The sequence below is a fragment of the Python bivittatus genome, unplaced genomic scaffold (assembly GCF_059951505.1).
Source record: "Python bivittatus isolate LINGU-HERP-01145 unplaced genomic scaffold, Pbiv_v1 ctg000310_np1212, whole genome shotgun sequence".
Taxonomy (NCBI): Eukaryota; Metazoa; Chordata; class Lepidosauria; order Squamata; family Pythonidae; genus Python; species Python bivittatus.
This window is the reverse complement of record NW_028277054.1, coordinates 659,367-678,329: the sequence shown is the minus strand read 5'-3', so window position 1 is coordinate 678,329 and position 18,963 is coordinate 659,367. Positions and strand designations below refer to the sequence as shown.

The 18,963-nt window shown below is 59.5% G+C and overlaps 2 protein-coding genes across 5 annotated transcripts; both read left to right on the top strand.

The window, feature by feature from the left end:
- The first annotated feature begins 317 nt into the window (after nucleotides 1–317).
- Nucleotides 318–3,187, top strand: LOC148216090 (echinoderm microtubule-associated protein-like 1). Its single transcript, XM_088139717.1, has 3 exons — nucleotides 318–455; nucleotides 2,694–2,876; nucleotides 3,050–3,187. The coding sequence occupies exons 1-3, from the start codon at nucleotides 443–445 to the stop codon at nucleotides 3,172–3,174; spliced, it is 321 nt and encodes a 106-aa protein (XP_087995843.1). The 5' UTR covers nucleotides 318–442; the 3' UTR covers nucleotides 3,175–3,187.
- A 3,055-nt stretch (nucleotides 3,188–6,242) lies between these two features.
- EML2 (EMAP like 2) lies at nucleotides 6,243–18,628 on the top strand. 4 transcript variants are annotated; one of them, XM_088139664.1, is made up of 20 exons: nucleotides 6,445–7,531; nucleotides 8,848–8,876; nucleotides 9,252–9,381; nucleotides 9,532–9,681; nucleotides 9,945–10,014; nucleotides 10,480–10,590; nucleotides 11,189–11,284; nucleotides 11,386–11,520; nucleotides 12,061–12,160; nucleotides 12,528–12,682; nucleotides 12,942–13,067; nucleotides 13,175–13,306; nucleotides 13,418–13,485; nucleotides 13,935–14,023; nucleotides 14,337–14,434; nucleotides 14,738–14,825; nucleotides 15,405–15,500; nucleotides 15,921–16,051; nucleotides 16,526–16,647; nucleotides 16,922–18,628. In XM_088139664.1, the coding sequence occupies exons 1-20, from the start codon at nucleotides 7,011–7,013 to the stop codon at nucleotides 16,968–16,970; spliced, it is 2,496 nt and encodes an 831-aa protein (XP_087995790.1). In that variant the 5' UTR covers nucleotides 6,445–7,010; the 3' UTR covers nucleotides 16,971–18,628. The 4 variants fall into 4 exon arrangements, with proteins under 4 accessions (XP_025024074.2, XP_087995792.1, XP_087995790.1 ...); XM_025168306.2 differs by lacking the exon at nucleotides 6,445–7,531 and adding an exon at nucleotides 6,243–6,411 and having other exon boundaries at nucleotides 16,526–18,628; XM_088139666.1 differs by lacking the exon at nucleotides 15,405–15,500 and having other exon boundaries at nucleotides 6,442–7,531.
- The last annotated feature ends 335 nt before the right edge of the window (nucleotides 18,629–18,963 follow it).

The following is an 18,963-nucleotide window of genomic DNA, read 5'->3' as shown; positions in this document are numbered from 1 at the left end:
GAGGACACTTCAAATGCTTGAAGTCAGATTTCGAGGGAACGAGGTGCAGAAGAAGCAGGGAAGGAACGAGGACGGCGGGGAGGAGGAAGTTGGTAGCCGGAGAGATGGAGCCGAGCGGGAGGGCCACGAGAGATGGGGAGCAAGGCGGTATCTCGCGCTCAAACCGAGCTTCGGCGGCGCTGGCGTGAGCCCTCTACAGCCTTCAGCAGGGGGTGCGGCTTAGTGCAGGGAGCTGGCGGGAGGATTGAGGGGTGAAGATGGGGAAGGAAAGCAGGAGGAGCTCCGTGGCTTGTGGGTGGGGCTCGGAAGGAGCTGAAGGTAGGGCTGCCCTAGGCGTGCGGGTCGGTGGGTGGGGTGTTCGGCTGGTTTGACGGGGACCCGGAAAGAGGGGAGCCCAGCAGCGGGGTCTTTGCCGGAGCCGTTGGGATCCCCGGCCAGGAGGATGCAAGAGAGAGGTGGGTTGCCATAGCAACAAGAGGCAGGCGGGCAGGGGACCGGCGGGGGAGGACAGGCGCCGGGAGAGGAGCCGAGGGGGGAGCGGGCGGGGGGCCCTGCGTCGGGGGGCGCGGGGGCCGGCATGGCCGGGGGACCCCGGCTGCGGGGTCCTCTGCGACGCCTCCTCGCCGCTGCAGTTCTGCAACGGTGAGTGGAAGCGCCCCTGCAGCGGCCGCTCTGCTGCTGCAGCAGCGCCAGTTCCGCAGTCAGTCACCCGGCCGCCCCTGCCCCCGCCCCGGGCTCCCCGGGGAGGGACGCCGGCCCGATTCCTTCCCGCCCGACCAGGAGAGTCCCCGCTCCGCGAGACGCGGGCATCGGGCGTGGGCTTCGCGCGGGCGGAGTCTCCCCAGCCTGGCCGAGGGGGCAACACCGCGGGCGCCTGGGCGGAGCCAGAGGGCAGCGGGGCAAACGGGCCGGGTAGGCGCGACCGCCCGTCCTGCTGCAGGCGCCGCCCAGGCAGGGGGACAGAGCCGGCCGGCCGGCCGGCCCGCCCGCTCGCCGAGCTCCGCGCCCGAAAGGGCAGCCCGGACCTCGCCCCGCCGCCCCTCCTTCGGAGCGCCCCTCCCGGGTTTCGGAAAGGCCCAGGCGGCGAGGCGAGGCGAGGCGGCCGTCTGGGCCGGACGGTGGCGCCCAACTTCGGGCGACTCACCGTAGCAGCCGCGACGGCCGGGCAGAGGCTTCCGAGGCGCGCCAGGGGGGACCACGGGCCGGGAGGGGCAGGAAGGCGCGGGCGCCCACCTGGGTCCTCGGCTCGCGGGAGGGGCGTTCGCGGCACCTGGCCCCGGCCGGCCCCCCGCCTCTGCGACCATCTGCCTTTTTCGCATGCTCAGAGGGGACCTGTTCTTCCAACACGTGCCAAGCAGGCTTTGGGTCCAAGTCAGCCTCCAGGGGTTAGGGAGGGTCACTTTGGGACTCACCCAGCCCCCTCCTCACAGCCCTGGGAGGTAGACCAGCCAGCAAGAGAGCAGGCGCAGGCCGGAGGCCTCACACATATCTGAGCCCAGCAGGGCTGCTCTGAGCCTCTCTCCAATGAGGTGCCCCCCCACCTCCACCAGAAGCATCAGGCTGGCCAGTGGCTGCCCCACCACCCATCCTCAGCCCCGCCATCGCTGGTACTCTGCCTGGCTGCAAGACCCAGTGCCTGTGATTGGACGCAGCAGCGAAGGGATGCTGCGAGGAGGCGGAGGGAGGGGCCAGCGTGCAATGGGCGGCAGTGCCAGGCAAGCGAGCCAATGAATGCAGGAATGGGCAGGCAGGACAGGCACCAGCCCTTGCCACTGCAGAAAAGATCAGGGAAGTGGGCAGACAGTGCAGCAGAACCAGGGGAGTCCCAGCTCAAGGCTGCCAGTCCTGCAGCTGACTATGCCTGCTGGCAGATGCCCCCCTCCAGTGGAGGAGGTGGCAACACACCTGTGGGCAGGCAGGTGGGCACAGGCCAGTCACAGGCATCTCTGAATGGGCTATCCTTCTTGCTCTGGAAACGCTAGCAGGGAGGAGGAGGAGGCAGCATGTGCCAAGCTCCGGTCCTGGGCGATTCTGACTCCCAACCCACTGCTGACCAAGTGCGAGAAAAACACCTCCCTGCAGCTGTGCGGGCAGGGAAGTCCACTTCCCAACCCTTCACCCGTGTTCACATAAAGGCACCCGTGGTTCACTTCCCCCTCACCTGGCCATTAGCCCATAAAAGAATTATTACCCAGACTGGCCTCGCACGTCGCTGAGTGCGAAAATGTGGCAGGGTCACTTGTCCTTGAGTGTGCAGTCCAAAGTGGTCTTAGACGGGGTTGGGATTGGCTCAGGCCACCTCCCCACGGTCCCTGGCCAGTCTGGGATGGGGGCTGCTCTTTTCGGGGGTCAGAGTGCCTCTGTGCCAAAGGGATGGCCTAGATCAAAGAGGGAGGCTGAGTTCCACCCAGACTGACGATCAACCCTGTTAGAGCGAATCCTCCAGGGATGCTGGTCTCAGCCTGGACCGCCTGGCTTGAATCTTCACCTGGCCGAGAAGGTGGCCTCTGGGGGCCTCAGGCTCTTGCCAGGTTCCTGGAAGGAAAAACTGGGGAGGAGGACCCATTTCCCTCCCCCTGGGAGCCTTGAGCTCCTGAGGGAAAGTGGGATAAACGCAAAAGCCACTGGAGGGGAGACTCCAGGGCCTCTCTTGGGTGCCGGCTCCGTGCTCCTTCCTGACTTTGTTTCCCCAGATGACAACCTGTCCGGCCTCAGCAGCATGGAGGTGGACGACCGCATCTCCTACCTGGAGCAGCGCCTCCAGCTGCAAGAGGACGAGATCCAAGTACTGAAGGCAGCGCTGGCCGACGTCCTTCGACGCCTGAGCGCCTGCGAGGAGAACGGGCTCAACCTGTCAAAGAAGAGACCAGACAAAGGTATCTGGGTGGCGGAAGGGCCGCGGGCCAGACCGCCTGCAAGTCCCGGGGCCGCCAGCAGTCCGGCCACAATGGAGTCCCGTGCAGCGGGGGGGGGCAGGAGAACAGGGAGGCGGGGGTCACGCAGCCCAGTCACGATCTGACCCACAGCCAATGTCCTGTCTCTCCTGCAGTTTACCAGCTGCTGCGGGGGCTGCCCTCCAGGCCCAGCCTGAGCAATGGGGTCGTCCCACACAGGAGAGGCTACGCCACCTCCCCCTCATCCCCCAAGAGGGAGCTCCTACCTGGAAAAAGGTGATGCACTGGTCCACCAGGGGGCGCTGCCCCTTTTAGGAAATAGCAAGGGGGGCGCGGAATCACGTCCACAAGTTTCAGAGTGATGGTTGCTGCTGTTTTGAATGCACCATTAGTCTTTTGCAACACAGGAAGTTCCTGAGTCAAAAATGCATGGCATAAATTGTGTGTGTGTGTGTGTGTAAATCACTAGACTTGGTGGGATTTCTAGTTTCAGGTAGAAATTTAAAGTCTGAGGGGGGTTGTCAGCACTTTGACTTTTCTTAGAGCCCTCTTCCTAAGGGTTGAACTGATCAATGTTTTTAATGTTTTTCAGTTTTGAAAAACATTTTGAAGGGTATAAATTCCTCCCAAGAAGTTGAAATGCAGCAGAAATATAATCTACGTAGAATCAGGCTTTACTGTATTCCTTTCTGATGAAAGTTAAGGCAACATAGCTGAGTTGTAAGTCGCCAAATGCAATATTGTTACCTTCAATATGCAAAAAAATGTTCTAACTCCTCAATAGTCTCTGTCACTGGGAACATTATTTCTTAAGGAAAAAAAAACAAGGAAGAGGAATTGGGGTTAGCGAATGCAATTTGGGTTTCCCACGCAGATGAACGGGGTTAAGGAACATTCCTTTTTCCAATTTGAAGAGATCTAAGCACTCTGCGAGAGTACAAGAGGTTTGCACAACGCACTTGGAAGTCACAAAAACCCAGAAACTTTCCTACAAGTCATGCTGGCGTCTCATCCAACCTGGCCGTATCTTAGAGACAGACTGATGCGTTTCCATCTCTGTCTTTGTCTCACAAGAGAGGGTTTCCAGCAGCAGGGGCTCTGGGGATCAGCAGAGCCGTAAACAAACACTGCTGCTGAATCTTCCTATTCAAAAGCAGTTCCTAAACTCTTGCCTTTTCACTCAGTCGAAAAAAAAGGTAGGATTTTTTTTTTCTTGAAAGACCTGTACTTGATGGAGAAAGAGATTTGCTTTCAGGTTCCCCACCTCTGTACTTTTGCTCACTAAAAACAAGGGGTGCAAACAATAGAACAGACACTCAAGATGCTGGTTTTTAAAGTCCCTCGGAATGAGACAGCTTGTACCGAGCCAGCACAAGGTCCTGTCCCTTGGCACCTTTTCCCAGCCATGGGGGGTCAGCCAGACAGTTGCCAGACAGCAGCTAGAATTCAGAGGCAGAGAGGCTCCATTTGAAGGACGTGCCTTGTTTAAAATACTTTTCTTAATACGTTTAAATGGGTTATTATGGTTATAAGCATGCCTTGTTATTTTGAAAGCAGCGCTTCCCAAATCTGGGTGAATTACCCAAAATTGGGTAAAAGTGGTTTTTCTTTGGGTAACAACACATGAATCCTTGCCCAATCACAACAGGGAGATTACCACAACGTATACTAAAATATATTCAAAAATCTCCCAAAGTGTTCCTATTAAGATGAAAATCAATGAAATTACCAATGGTAATTTGTTGAAATGACAAGGAACATTCAATGATATTGTTTTTATAATGCAGGTAGTCCTCGAGTTACAACCATTCATTCAGTAACCGTTCGAAGTTACAACGGTGCTGAAAAAAATGGACTTACAAGTGGTCCCCGAAGTTACGGCCGTTGCAGCACCCCCATGGTCACGTGAACAAAATTTGGGTACTTGGCAACCAGCTTGCACTTATGAGCGGTTGCAACGTCCTGCGGTCATGTGATCACCTTTTGAAACCTTCCCTGCTGTTTTCCCACAAGCAAAGTCAATGGAGAAGCCGGCAGGGGAGGTTGCAAGTCACTTGGGTAAGTCTCCCCACCCACCCTGGCCTTTCTTCGCTCGCACGCACTGTGCCCTCCTTCCCTGCTTTGCTCCCTCGCACGCACCCACCCACCAGGCTTTGGGTAATGAAGGAAAAAGTTTGGGAAACACTGTTTTAGAGGAAGATTCTGTGCTTCCAGGAAGCACTAGACCAGTTTTTTCAACCTTGGCCCTTTAAGATGTATGGACTTCAACTCCCAGCATGGCCAGCTGGGGAATTCTGGGCGTGGAAGTCCACCCACCTTAAAGTGGCCAAGGTTGAGAAACACCACACTAAACTGAAGAGATGCCACCTGCCATAAAGTTAGCAGTTTAAAGAATAACGTTTTTATTCGAGAAGAAAATGTGGCCATCCATGGTGGCTCTTGTTAGACTTGGGGCAAGCCTTTGTCTTTTTGGGGGGCAGGGTAGCAATCATACATTTACCTCTTCACACCAAGTGTGGGGCGGGGGACAGCAGGGTGGTTAGGTGAATCAGAGGGGACTCCCCTTGACTCTCCATGGAATCGTGAAGTGGCTTTTGACCCGCATTTCGCCCACCCGCCACTCTGCTTCCTGTGACGCCCCTCCCTGCCTGCTGCTGCTGCTGTGACGCTAACCTCTCCAGGGGCTGGGTAGCAGGGGGAATACTGTAACCCCTCCTCGATGGCGCAGGGCATACGTGAGACTGATCGCTGGGCTTCTTCCCCGAAGGGTACCGGGGTGAACCGAAGGCGCTCTCCAGTTGCAGGGGAGGCAGGCAGGCAGGCCTTGCTCTGAGCTCAGGGAGCCAACAGCAAGGGCTGCTTGCCTCGCCTGAGTCCGCTGGACTGATCAGCTCCGCGGGCCTTAGTTGTGTCACTGCAGAGCCACGTCCTCGCTCCCACTTCCAGCCCCGCCGGGGAGAACGCGGTGTGCACAGAGTCCTGTTCTGCAACAGGCTTGGAGCGTAGGGCTCCCTGGGTTGGGGGAGGAAAGGGAGCAACCCCTCGTGGCCCGCCGGCCCGTTAGGAGACATCAGAGCTCTGCCAGGCCAACTCTCTCCTCTTCCACCCCCACCAGGGGAAGAGGGCCAGACCCACGACCGAAGGCCGCTGCGGCTGCGGCTGCAGCCCCTCTCAGCGCTTGGCTCTTTTGCCTTTGGCTGCTGCCAGCAGCTTTCCCAGGGCCTCTGCTCCAGCTCTAGCGCTCCAGCTCGAAAGGAGCTTCCAGGCTTCTCAGCAAACTCCTCGCTTGCTTCCGCCCCCGCCCCCGCTCTTTCCGCATCGCCCATCTCCCCGGCTATCTCGCCCTTCCTCCCGCCCCGCACCTTGTCTGGCTATCTCGCTCAGGCTCTCTCTCCTACAGCGGGCACAGTAGCTGCCCCTCTCCGGAGCACCCCGCCTCGCTCAAGCGCGAGAGTCTCAAGGACCAGAGGAGCCGGACAACGTCCTCCAGCAGCTCCTGCAGTGGGCAACGCGAAGGGTATGTCTGCACAGGCCGCTCTCCCAGAAGCTCCAGCCGAGCCCCGCGCTTATCCTGCCCCTCCGCTGCCGAGCCAAGGTGGAGCCAATGCTAAGACGCGCGGAACAGCATTCTGGGCTACAGAGCCAGCTAGCCGTTCTCGGCTCAGAGTCTCAGGCTCTTTACTCGGCTCGGGGGCTGTAGCGGGGCAGCCTTGGCACGACCCGCCCATCCCGCTTTGCAGGGCAGCTGCGACCTTGCAAGGCAGGCCTTCCTTTAGTCCAAGCCAGCTCCGGTCAACAAGAGTCATCTTAATGCTTACAACCGGCAACAACTCGGGCCAAGAAAGTGTGCAGATAACCGGGTAGGCAGGTGTTCAAGCAAGGGGAGGGAGGCGAGCGATTCAGTCTCACATAAGCAGGCAATTCCTCTCCAAAAGTTTACCATCTCCACGCAAGACCGCGCAGCCCCACCGAGCAGCAGCCAAATTCACACAAGTTGTGAGTCTCGCGTGTGTTAGGTGCCCCCATAATTTCTCCAGGGGAACTTCATCCATTAGCGGATCAGGGCAGCCGGGGGCCAGCGGGGCTGCGCGTCGGCGTGCACAGCCTTGGGAAATAATGCGGGTTGCTTGCTGCCGAGCATTGGTGCCCTTCCCGGACACAAACGCGCTCCCCGCAACCCGAGGTTGGTCCTACGGGGCCGGAACGGAATTAAACTCGCGCACTGCGACCCTCAAAGGCCTTCAGGTGGGGTTCCAATTCAGACCGGCCGCCGGCGGCAGGTGCTCGGCCGAACGTTTGCTTTGGCTCGGCGTCGGGCCGAGGCGGAGCTGCAGCTTTGGGCTTCCAGGCGCGGCCTTCCCGCTCCTCCGGGACAGGCGCTCCGGCGCCCCAGAGGGCGAAGCCCAGCCGAGGAGCGCAGCGCGCCCCGGGAGCCGGGAGGGCGGCGCCTCGGCCCCCCGGGACGCCCCGAGCCCCGCTCGGCTCCAGTCAGCGGCGCCCCTCGGGCCTCCTGCAGCTGGCTCCCGGGCGGAGCCGCCCCGCGCGCCTCGCCCAAGCAGCGCCGCCTCTCCCTCCCGAGCGCCGGGCCAGAGCCGAGCAGCCACCATGCGGAAGGCGGCGGGGAGCAGCAGCCCCAGGTACGGCAGCGCTCAGCCGGAGAAGAGCGTCTCTGAGCGCGCGTCCTCCAGGCGGGCGGGAGGTTCCGAAGCAGCCGCCTCGGAAGCCCGGCCCGGCTCCGCGCTCGCTTCCCGGCCCGAGGCTGGTCGGCCTTCCGGGTTGGGCGCAGGATAGCGCGGAGAGCCCGCTGGTGAAGGGTTCCCCCCGGGCGCCGACTCGCTCCCGGAGCCGGAGCCGGAGCTGCGGGCGGCTCCTCCGGGCTGGCCGCGAAGACCCCGCTGGCCGAGGGGGCGCGCTAGGGTGGGGCGGGAGCTCCGGGGGCCCCGGGCTGGGGGCGGCTTCCTTGGGGGGCGGCTTCTGGCGGCCGTGAAGGCGCGGAGCCCCTGGGGTGGAGGGCGGGGCTGGCCGATGCAAGGCCCGCGCTGCGTCCCCGAGAGGCTGCCTCGGGGCCGGGGGCGGCGAGGGCCTGCGCCTCGGCGGCAGGGCGAGGGCAGCCTCCGCGCGGGGCTTTCTGCAAAAGGGCGGAGGGGCAACTCTGCCCAGCCTCCCTGGGCTGTCCAGCTTGGTGGCCGGACGGTCCTGCCTGCGGGACTTTCTCTTCTGCTGCTTCAACTCAAAACTTCGGGGGAAGAAGAAGAGCTGCGAGCAGAGAAGGGGGCTGCGACCTCCTGGGGGGGCTCCGGCTGCTCCCCTTGTTGTTCGGGTAACGCTTGCAGCCTTTTACTGGGGCATCCGGCCACCCTCCCCCTCCCGAACAGTCTGCACGTTTTCGGTTTTGCAATTAGTCCTGCTATACTTTAGCCTGAAGGCTCAAAGACTGAGCAGCAGGTAAGCACTAATACCTTTCCTGCATGCAGCTCTAGCCACTTCCGGGGCGAGGAGGGGGAGGCCTGTTTCCCAGCCCCAGGGGTCCCAAACCTGCCAGAGCTGCTCCCCACCCATATGCTTTGGCAGCATTTCCATTGCGCATCATGCTGAGTTGTGATCTTCTACAAGGAGCTGCAAGCTGGCCTCTCCTGCAGTGGGCTGACCTGTTCTGATGAGTCACTCGGGTGGGGGCACGGCAGGGGAAGAGGCGGTGACATCCCAGTATCAGGATGGGCCCAGGACTTGGGAATAAGAGGGGCAGGCGGGAGGCAAGGATTGGCAGGGAAACCAGGGCCCACAGAGATGGTGGCTAGAGCTGAGGAATGTCTTTCAGGCAAGCGTCTGCGTGTCTTTCAGCGGAGAACAGGCCTTCCTTTTGGGGAGATGAGTGTGAGGAGGGGGGCTTCTTCCCCCCCACCTCCCCACTTTTCATACTCCATCCCAACCGAGTTTCTCTCTCTCCTCATAGCAAACCGAAAGAAGCCACCTTCAACGCTGGTGAGTGGATGCAGCCATGGTGCAGGGGGGCGTCTAGCTCATTTAATGCAAACTGGGGGCAGCCCAGAGGAAGGAAACCGACATGGGAGTGTATCTGAGAGCCAAGGGTGCAGCCAGAAGTTTGCCAAAGGGCAGGGCGCAGACCAGTCCAAGAAGAGGACCTGAGATGGCATTGGGCCTCCTCCTTTGCAGAGTGTCCCTCTGTGGCACCGCACAAGGATGAGCTTCTTGCTTGCCCTGCGCGCAGCCCTCCTGTGGGGTGGGAGTGTACCGAGAGCTGGGCACTTAGAGACTGGCACCAGGCCCGTTGGGGGGCAGGCGAGGCCACAGGCAGCTATCCTACCTGAGTGGCCTCCCTCCCCTTCTTTCCTGCAGAGGATGGTTACGTAAAAATGTTCCTGCGGGGGCGCCCCATCCCCATGTTTGTCCCTGATGCCGTGGTTGCCACCTACAGCCTGGATGCCAAGCTGGAGCTGCCGCACAAGAAGCTAAAACTGGACTGGGTGTATCCTGCTCAAAGCAGCGTCCCTCGGGGAGGGAGGGAGGGGCGCCGGGACCCGGACTCCTGGCTTCCAACTTCCTTGGCTCCGAGGCTGGTTGCCGGGGCTGCAAATCCGTCTTGCGTTTTCCCTTGACCCGCGGGCATCTGCTGCAGATATGGGTATCGGGGCCGGGACTGCCGGGCCAATCTTTTCCTGCTGCCCACGGGAGAGATTGTGTATTTTGTGGCTGCTGTGGCAGTTCTCTACAATGTGGAGGAGCAGCGGCAGCGCCACTACCTGGGCCACACCGACGATATCAAGTGGTAAGGCCGCATGGGACAGTGGTCGTGTTGCCCTTCCCCTCTTTGCTCCATTAGCTGGGGAGGGGCGCAAGTCGGGCGAAAGAAAGATGTGCTGCCAGTTTAGCAGAGGGCACCGCCCTCAGCAGAAGGTGGCAGCTTGCCAGAATTGAGGAATCGCTTGGGAAAATGGTACAACCACGGTCCTAGTAAGGGATGAACGGGGAGCTCCGTGGGGTGCCCTGCAGACCTGCAACCTGGGCCCTGTCCTCTCCTGTCCCCCTTAGCCTGGCTGTGCATCCGGACATGGTGACCATAGCAACCGGACAGGTGGCCGGGACGTCAAAAGACGGCAAGGTGAGGGACGGGGCCTAGGGGAGACGAGCACCAGAGACAAAAGGGCAGCTGTAAATGTGGGGAAGGAGATTGGCCGGAGAAAATCCCCCTCAGTTCAGAGCTGAAACGATGCTGACTGAGGAGGCTGGCGGTTGGGTTGCATCGCTGCGCTAGCTGCTTTGGGTGCTGGGTGCGGAGGGTCAGGTAGGAGCTGACCTGCTAATAGACCAAAATGGCGCGGCCCCCCTTCCTCCCCGACGCCTTCAGGATGTTCACCGCCTGGATACGAAGGTCCCACAGCCCAGAGGATCTTACTGTTTATTCCTGCCGTGGCTAGTAGCCGATCGTGAACCTCTTCTCCTCCGTGAACGTGCCCGCTTGCCTTTCCTTTTGCTAACACAGCCAGTGGCAACAAGTTGCCCAAGTTGATTTTGCGTTCTCTGCGGAAATCCCTTATCGTAAGGCTGCTTCCTGCACCCCCCGTAGGCGCTGCCTCCCCACGTGCGTATCTGGGATTCTGTGAGCCTGAACACGCTTCACGTCCTGGGACCGGGACCCTTTGACCGAGCCGTGACCTGCGTGGGATTCTCCAAGTCTGTGCGTGAGACCCTCTCCTACTTGCCTCCTGGAATCTCTTTCCTTCCCTGGCCGCAAACGGACAATTTTGAGGGACCTTCTGGGATCCCCCAAGTTGTGGCCAGATTAGAACGTGGGCCGGTCTTGGTTTGGAGCATTTGAACCTTGCAAGGCACATGCAGGGTGAGAAGTAAGATAGGAATGCTCTGTGATCTTTGCCTCTTCTTGCTGGGCCACAGCGGGTGTTGTACAGAAGAGATTCTTCTGTTGAGACTTTAGAAAAATTCTGGGTGTGCCGGTTGAAGGAGCAGACTGAGCCGTCTGTGTGCCAGAACTCACACCTCCCAGAGATTCAGTCTGAAGTGAAATTTGTAGCCGAGCGTGATTTCATTTTCTTAGCTCTTCACGGTGCTGCTGTAGTTAGTCTCTGATAGGACACAGTTTTTAAAAAATGAAGAGAGGATGGCGCAAGCTTTTAAATCATCCCTGCCACCAACCTTTGCTTAACCATTGAACAAAACGGAATAGATCTGTGCTAGGAGCGACTTGCCCAGGCTGAACGACTCTTTGGGGGCGAGCGTTTTCCTGCCAGACTCAGCCCTCCCTGTCCTCTGCCCAGAATGGGGGCGGCCTCCTGTGTGCCGTGGATGACTCGAACGACCACGTGCTCTCCGTCTGGGATTGGCAGAAGGAGCAGAAGTTGGCTGACGTGAAGGTAACCGCCTGGCTGTCCAGGTTCTTCCCACCAGAGCCGCGTCGCTTCTCCAAATCCCACCCGCGCGTTCCGCGTCTGACATGCTCGCCTTCCTTCCCAAGTGTTCCAACGAGTCTGTTCTGGCCGCCACTTTCCACCCCACGGAGCCAACCCTCCTCATCACTTGTGGAAAATCCCACATCCACTTCTGGACCCTGGAAGGAGGCAACCTCAGCAAAAGGCAGGGCATCTTTGAGGTGAGAGCAGGATCAACAAAGGGAGGAGGGGGAAGCGGTGGCCGGGGGAGCAGCTTGGGGGGTTTCCCTGCCCAGTCTGCTTGCAGGTGGGCCACCTCCTTGTCCATGGGTGTCCACGGGCCTTGCGCAGGAGACCTTACCGGTGTCCAGAAATACACCGGCCCTTTGCCTAAACTAGTTGCAGGTTGTAAATTCTGGCAGAGCACAGAACTCTGCACAATGCAGGCTCCGGACAGCCCCCCGCCCTCTTTTTCAGGGGCTTGGGATCTCAGAAGAGCTTCCCTCTTGCCTTCTGTTTCTCAGAAGTAGGATAAGAAAGAGATTTAGATTTTACACGTTATGTTTCGGGTGTATTAGTTCAGCGGCGTGTGATCGTTATGCGTGAAGACGGACTGTTTCCTGCGATTTTATGCAGCGAAGTTTTATACCTGCACAAAGCCCCAGTGGTGACGTTAGGGTGAAGGGCAGTGCTCTAAACGTGCCTTGCACGGAGACCGTTTGGGACTCATCCCTTTGTTCTCCCCCCTACTTTCTTTGCAGAAACACGAGAAACCCAAGTATGTTCTGTGTGTGGCTTTTACAGAGAACGGGGACACGGTGACCGGCGACTCTGGAGGGAACCTCTACATCTGGGGGAAAGGTCTGTTGGGTGGAGGGCAAGGCAGAGTGTAATTGAGGGGCGGGACCCCAAATGGCTCTCTGGACACCCAGGGTCAGGTGTATTAGCTTTGCAGTAAGCCGGGGTTTGTTGATTAAATCTCTGCTGGCTTAGTTTATACAACCCACAATGTGCAAATCGAACCACTAAATCATACAAGCCAATCTGTTTTTACTTTGGAGCAACGCCTGGTGATTTCGTGCTTTCCGCAGGCAAACGTGATGAAGACTGTAAACCTGCATGTCCGTTCTGTCTGGGACAGGAGTCAGCATCCCAGACCTGGTGGCTCAGGGTGGGCAGGATATGCCTGTATGCCTGCTGTTTATCAATAGTTGTCCCTCGCTGACAGGGGGGAACCGGATTTGTCATGCTGTGCCAGGAGCCCATGAGGGTGGCATCTTCGGCTTGTGTGTGCTGCGGAACGGGACCATCCTTACAGGAGGCGGCAGGGATCGCAGGGTTGTGCTCTGGGGACGGGATTACCAGAAGCTGCAGGAGAATGAGGTAAGAACTGGGTTCAAACAACCTGCTTACTGAACCGAGGTTAATTACAAGGATGCCCGAAACAGCAAGAGAAACTTGGCTATTAGTCTTTAAACAGAGGAAAGCGCTTGCTCTACATGTGAACATCTTTCCAACCCAAAATATGTTGTATCCCCGTTTAAACAACCCAGTTCCCATCACTACGTGCCTGTGAGTTGTTAACGTACTCTGGGTCACTCTTCCCTGAGGGGGCTGTTTCTGTCTGCCTCTCCCTCTGCAGGTCCCCGAGGGCTTTGGGCCTGTGCGCACCATTGCTGAAGGAAAGGGCGATTCTCTTTTTGTGGGCACCACCCGTAACTCTGTGCTCCACGGGTCCTTGTCTACCGGCTTCTCTCTGCTGGTGCAGGTAACGGGGTCTGCTAGGAGGGCCTGTGGGACCCGGGCTACCCTCATGAAGAGGCCAGACCCAGTAACAGGGTCCAGGGCCAGCTGACCCCCCACCCCTCCTACCAGGGACACACAGAAGAACTTTGGGGTCTGGCCACCCATCCTACCCTGGACCAGTTCCTGACCTGCGGGCAAGATAAGCAGGTTCATCTGTGGAGTGTGGCCACCCACCAGCCTCTGTGGAGCAAGGGAATTGAGGTGAGCACAGGATCTTCTGCCAGAACTGACGGGGTTCCTTCCCAATCAGCGGTAACGCAGACCACCTCCAGGGCTCCAAGTATACTGTCTGAATGTTTTTCCCTCTTCCAGGATGCGGCTCGCTCAGCTGGCTTCCACCCCAATGGTTCGGTACTGGTGGTGGGCACTGTCACGGGCAGGTAATGGGGGCAGCGAGCACTGGAGCTGGGAGGGGGGGTGGAAGACAGTCTCTGGAATCCTCTCACTGTAATGCTCTGGCACTCTGCTGCCCCTCTGAGGGGTCTGGGATGGCTAGAATGGCTGCCCAAAGAGGGAGCAAAATGGAAGTGAACTGCGGAGGGGTCTTGGGAATCTTGGGGAAGGGCAGAGGATCCCCTTGGCCCAATTGCCTGGGGCCTCTGGGTGCAGAAAGACTCAAGTGCAGCCGTTGAGCCAAACTTCATGCTCCTGGCACAGAGTAGACCTGCTACCCTGTTCTTGCTCACTCTCTTATCTCCTTGACACTGCATGCTTGCTTTGCTTTCGATCATGGAATTGGGGAAGGTGCAGAGGAGCAGAGACTTCTGCAGTCCCCTGGGGTGTTCTGGCCTGCCATCACGTCTCTCCCTCCCCTTCTGCTTTCAACCAGGTGGCTAGCGCTGGACACGGAGACCCGAGATCTGGTGGCCATTCACACGGATGGAGGAGAGCCCATTTCTGTTGTCAGCTTTTCCCCAGGTTGGAAAAGTGGGGAGCTACGTACAGGCGGGGGTTAAAAGAATTCGCAAAATCCAGGCTGTGGCATCTTGGATTTTGGTGTTTCAAGCTGGTTTGGGTTTGCAAAAGGGAAGCCAGCACAGTGCCCTCCTAGCAGCTCATGTCCACGTCCTTCTGTGAAGAGGACGCAAAAGACACAAAAACCGTCAACGGCGATTTCTCGGGGTCTGAGCAATAGATGCTGCCCGGGGGATTCCCCCCACCCCCCAACATTGTCTCTGCCCTGTTGCCTCACACGAGCCCTTTCACTTGACTCTCCTTTTATGCTTTGCAGATGGGAAGTATCTGGCTTTGGGGTCCCACGATAACTTTGTCTACATCTACCTGGTTTCTGAGGGTGGCAGGAAATACGGACGGGTTGGCAAATGCTCCGTGAGTGGAGGGTCCCTGGGGAGAGCGGGCATTTCTGAGTGGGATCGTCAGGGAGGGCCCCCAGGGCGGCCTAGCATACATTCGAGCAGCGAGCCAGGCTCGGCTGGATAGTCCACGGCTGCCAGGCGTCACCCGCTGGGTCTCCGAGTTCTCATGGAGCTGTGAAATTCCTTGGGGGAGGGGCCTGCAAGCCCCCGATTCTTCTGGGAGTTCAAAAGAAGAAAGCAAGCAAGCATGCGTGTGTGAGAGTATTCCCCCGTAGGCATTTTTAAAGAATGACCTTGAACGTCCTCCTTGCTTCAGGGTCACTCCAGTTTCATCACCCATCTTGACTGGGCCTTTGACAGCAGCTGTTTGGTCACCAATTCGGGGGATTATGAGATTCTGTATTGTGAGTAGAAGACCCTGAAGAGGGCTTGTCATCGCTGCCGTGTCCCTGTTTGGGGAGGGGATCCCCCCCTTTAGCTTTTAAGTCAGCTTCTTCAGTCCATTGGAGCTGGAGGATGGTTTTGTTCCTTTCCTGCCCAGGGTTGGGTTCCTGTGCACTTCAGGGGTGCACGGCCCCCGCTTCTCCTCCCCGATGGAGGGAATCACGTTAAGGCGGAGCCAGACTGTCCTCTGCGCTTGTTGGCTCCAGAGAACGGAGGAGCTCTCGTTATGGGCCGGGGCCGTCTCTGGCAGCCTGGAGTGTGCACGGAGCCCTTCTGTTAGTGGCCTCTTCCCGCTTCGTCCGAGCAGGTTGCAGAGCCAACTGGCACCCACCTCTGTGCGCAGAAGGGCCGGGTCTGGGCACAGCCCTCTCGAGGTGGTCCCTGTGGCTGCTCCCCCCGGTTGCTGTCTCTGAACCGCTGCTGGCAGAGTCACTCAGAAAACCCCAGGCTGAAAGCACCGAGCTTCCTTCCTCTCGGGGTGCAGCTAGTGTAGGTGCAGGCCTCTAACCTGCCTTCCTGCCTGTCCTTCCCCGACCCAGGGGACCCCTCCACGTGCCGGCAGATCACCAGCGCCGAGGCTGTGCGCAATCTGGACTGGGCTACGGCCACCTGCGTGCTGGGCTTTGGGGTTTTTGGTGAGTGCCCTTGGCTGAACGGGCTCGGGGGCCAGGAGGATGCCTGAGCCGGGCCAGAAGGGGGCAGCACAGGCCTGGGCATGCCCGGAAGGCCTGGGCGTGCTGCGCTGCCCACCCGCACCTTTCCCAGGGCGCTTTTTTAAGAGCAGCGTTGAACTTCGGAAACCCGCCTGCACGGGGATTTGGCTCAGACACAGCCAACGTGTCCCGTGATTGGGATCCCAGCTTCGCCCAGAGGCACCAACTGAAAGCCCCACCTCTGCCCCATCTTTTTCCTCCTCTGTGGTTGCGTGCCATTGGAGGCCCTGGCGGTGCAGTTTGGTTTCCCAGGGCGGGGGGCAGGTGACAAGAGGGGGCCGGGTGGCACAGAAGCTTCAGCCTCTTGCTGGCCCTTCTGGACCGTTTTTCCTGCCCTTGCAGGGATCTGGCCAGAGGGCGCGGATGGCACTGATATCAACGCCGTGTGCCGCTCCCATGAGGGGAAGCTCCTGGCATCTGCCGATGACTTTGGCAAAGTGCACTTGTTCTCCTACCCCTGTTGCCAGCCGCGGGTAAGCAGCTCTTCGGGGCCTCTCTCCGCCCTTTGCCTGACCCCTCTCTTCCCCCTCGCTCTGGGGGTGGTCACGTTCACCCGGCTGCCTGGGGCTCGCAGGTGTGGAGGGAGGGGGGTCACCCAGAAACCTAAAAATTGCCCGTCCCGGAAGTCTAATGCCACGAAGCGGCTTCTGGGCAGGGAGCTGCCCAGGCGCTCCCGGTGCCTGCGGCGACGTCCCGCTCTGGAGGAGGGGGCCCGTATCATTGGATTTTGAGAGGATGAGAAAGCCGCCCCTGCGAGCCGTGGGGGAAGAAAGAGAAGCCCAGCCGGAGCGAAGCACGCCTCTCTGTGCTTCAGGGCTTCGGCTCCGAGGGTGGCGCGAAGCCAACCAACTGCTGCCTTTTCCACAGGCGATGGCTAGCGAGCTCCAGCAAGCCCGACCAGCCTCCGGCCTCCTCCTCCCTCTCTGATGCCCCTTCTCTTTCTGCAGGCCCCCAGCCATACTTACAGCGGCCACAGCAGCCACGTCACCAACATCGCCTTCCTCCACGATGACAGCCTGCTGCTCTCCACCGGCGGGGTTGACACCAGTGTCCTCCAGTGGCGCCTCGTGTAGGGATGGAGGCGTGGGACAGCAAACGGGACTGCCGGGGGGGGGCTGGGGGGCAGATGGTGCAAAGGCAGGCGAGGGGCGGGGGGGCTTGCATCCTATTGAACACTTTGGGGGTTTAGTACTCAGGGGAAGGGGAGGAGGGAACTAACGGCTGAGGCGCGGGAGGTGGAAAGAGGCACTGAGAGAGAATGTGGGCAGCTATATTTACAAAAATCCCTATATGAATAACGATAATATATATCTAGATCTATCTCTATATATCTATATTTAAAGGCAGAAGGTTGCACAGGCTGAGGATGCGATGGAGTCGAGGAAGAGCTGAGGGGAGGACGGCTGCCCCGGCCACGGCAGAGGCCTGGTTCTCTCCCGGGCGCTGGGGTTCGGGCGGCCCTGGCAGAACAGCGGAAGCCTCTGCGCTCCTTCCAGCTCCTCAGACGCTCCGGGGCATGTTTGCACTATGAATGTAACCCGGTTGGATCCCTGGTTCTCTGTTGTCGTTCTGTTTGTCTTCCCCGCACTCCTGGCTTTTTCTCCGCCCCGGAACCCGGAGAGGCGGCTGCTCCGCGGCACCCGGGAGGGGGGCCAAAGGCGGCTTTACTGAAGCCTGACCTGCGCCGGGACTGCCCTTCCTCGCCTTCCCTGGGGGCGGGGGGCAGGATCCCGCAGCCGAACAGCCCAGCAGCCTCCTTCGGTGAGCGGCAGGAGGCGGCCCTTCCCCGGGGGCCCCTTCACCCGCCGGTACCTGGCGCATGTCCTTCCCCTGCTCCGCCTCCTGCCCGGGCTGCCTGGTCAGAATCCGGCTTCCTGGAGGCAGGGCAAAAGCTGCCTTGTGGGCGAGAGAGAGGAGGGTCTCTGCCCCTCCTGCCCCTGGCCACCTCCCATGGCTTTGATGCTAAATGGGATGGCAGCTCTGGGAGACATTTCCTGGGCTGCTGAGCAACCTAGTGGGAGGAGGTTGGCTCCCCCCCCAGCGTTGACCAGCACAGGCAGGAGCAGAGACAGCAAGGCCTGGCGTCGGCGTCTTTGCATCCTGAGGCTGCTTAGTTTGCCCTGGTTGTGATGGCAGCCTTGCAGGCACATGCACACCACCCCGCCCCCGGTGCTCTGGTGGCTGCCCTGTTTGCGCTTGGCAGGGTCCAGTTTCTGCATGAAAAGAGGTGCTTGGTCAGGCAGGGAGCCCCTCCTGGCATTCCCCCTCACCTTTCCCTTCTCCAACCTGCCTCCCATCTTAGAATGTAGACTGATGCCCCCTGGCCAGACGACACAAGCGTCTCGGGTCCAACGGAGCGCCAGCCTTCCACGAGGGCCAGCGGAGAAAGCAGGGCGGGCTCCCTAGCTGTCATTGCTTGTGTTTACATCTCTCCCTGTCGCCTCCATGAATGCCCCCCAGCTGTAAAGCCACCTAAGCGAGTAACCACCATTCCTCCCTCCCTCCCTCGTTACGTGCCTGCTTCAGGAGGGTCTGCTTCTCTCACCTCACCGTCTCTGAGGGCAGAGACGCAACAGGGAGGGAGGCCAAGTGGGGAGAGGCCAGGACTTGGGTCCTCTGTCCAAACCAGCCCCTCTCCATGCAGAAGGTGGACCAAAGCCCCTTCCTCTTGGGCGGTGGCGATGCGAAGCTGGGCAGCTCCGCTTCATGGCTGATGCTGGGAAAAAGGATAGTGTCTGTGCAGGGGAAGGAGGAACCGAGTGCTGGCCGGGTGGGGAGAAGCTGAGGACGCCTCCTTCCTGCCTTGTCGCATCGGCAGTCGCCATTTCAGCCCAGGGTGACAGGGTCTGCGCCGGACGTCCTGGTGATTTGCGCCCTTTGGCTGGGGGGGCTTGCAGGCCACTGGTGACTTCAGACACATCAGCTGGGAGCCGAGGGGGGCTCAGAGTGGCCGTAGCATGACTGTCTTCTGTGTTTTCCAAAGAAAAGGTGCTGGGGGTCTAGGAAGCTGTTTAATAAGAATACAGTCCAATAAAAGCGGTAGAAGAACACGTGCTACCTCTTGTGAATAAATGTCATTGTCAGGGGCAACTTTTGAACCTTAAGCAAACTTCACAGGGAGCATTTAAACAAGCGGCTTTGGAGAAGGTTGAGCGGGCACGCAAGGCTCAGCTCGGCAGCTCCCTGACTGAGGGTTGCAGTCAAACGTATGCCAAGGCTCACGTGTAAGTTGGGTCCAGGAGAAGTGTGACTGCAGGGGCCCCGCTGGAAGCGGGTGCCGATAAACCAGACCCTGGGCATGAAGTGTGGGAGCAGCTGGCCAAGGCAGAGCTTAGGGCACCATTGTGCCCAGGGCCTCGTCTCCCAGCAACCCAGCGTGGCTGAA

Bases quoted from the DNA above. Each gene is read 5' to 3' on its own strand.
- EML2 (XM_088139664.1), top strand. From the start codon at position 7,011: ATGCGGGTTGCTTGCTGCCGAGCATTGGTGCCCTTCCCGGACACAAAC. The intron at 14,024-14,336 runs GTTGGAAAAGTG...TATGCTTTGCAG, and splicing joins TGTTGTCAGCTTTTCCCCAG to ATGGGAAGTATCTGGCTTTG. The intron at 14,435-14,737 runs GTGAGTGGAGGG...TCCTTGCTTCAG, and splicing joins GACGGGTTGGCAAATGCTCC to GGTCACTCCAGTTTCATCAC.
- LOC148216090 (XM_088139717.1), top strand. The intron at 2,877-3,049 runs GTATCTGGGTGG...TCTCTCCTGCAG, and splicing joins AAAGAAGAGACCAGACAAAG to TTTACCAGCTGCTGCGGGGG.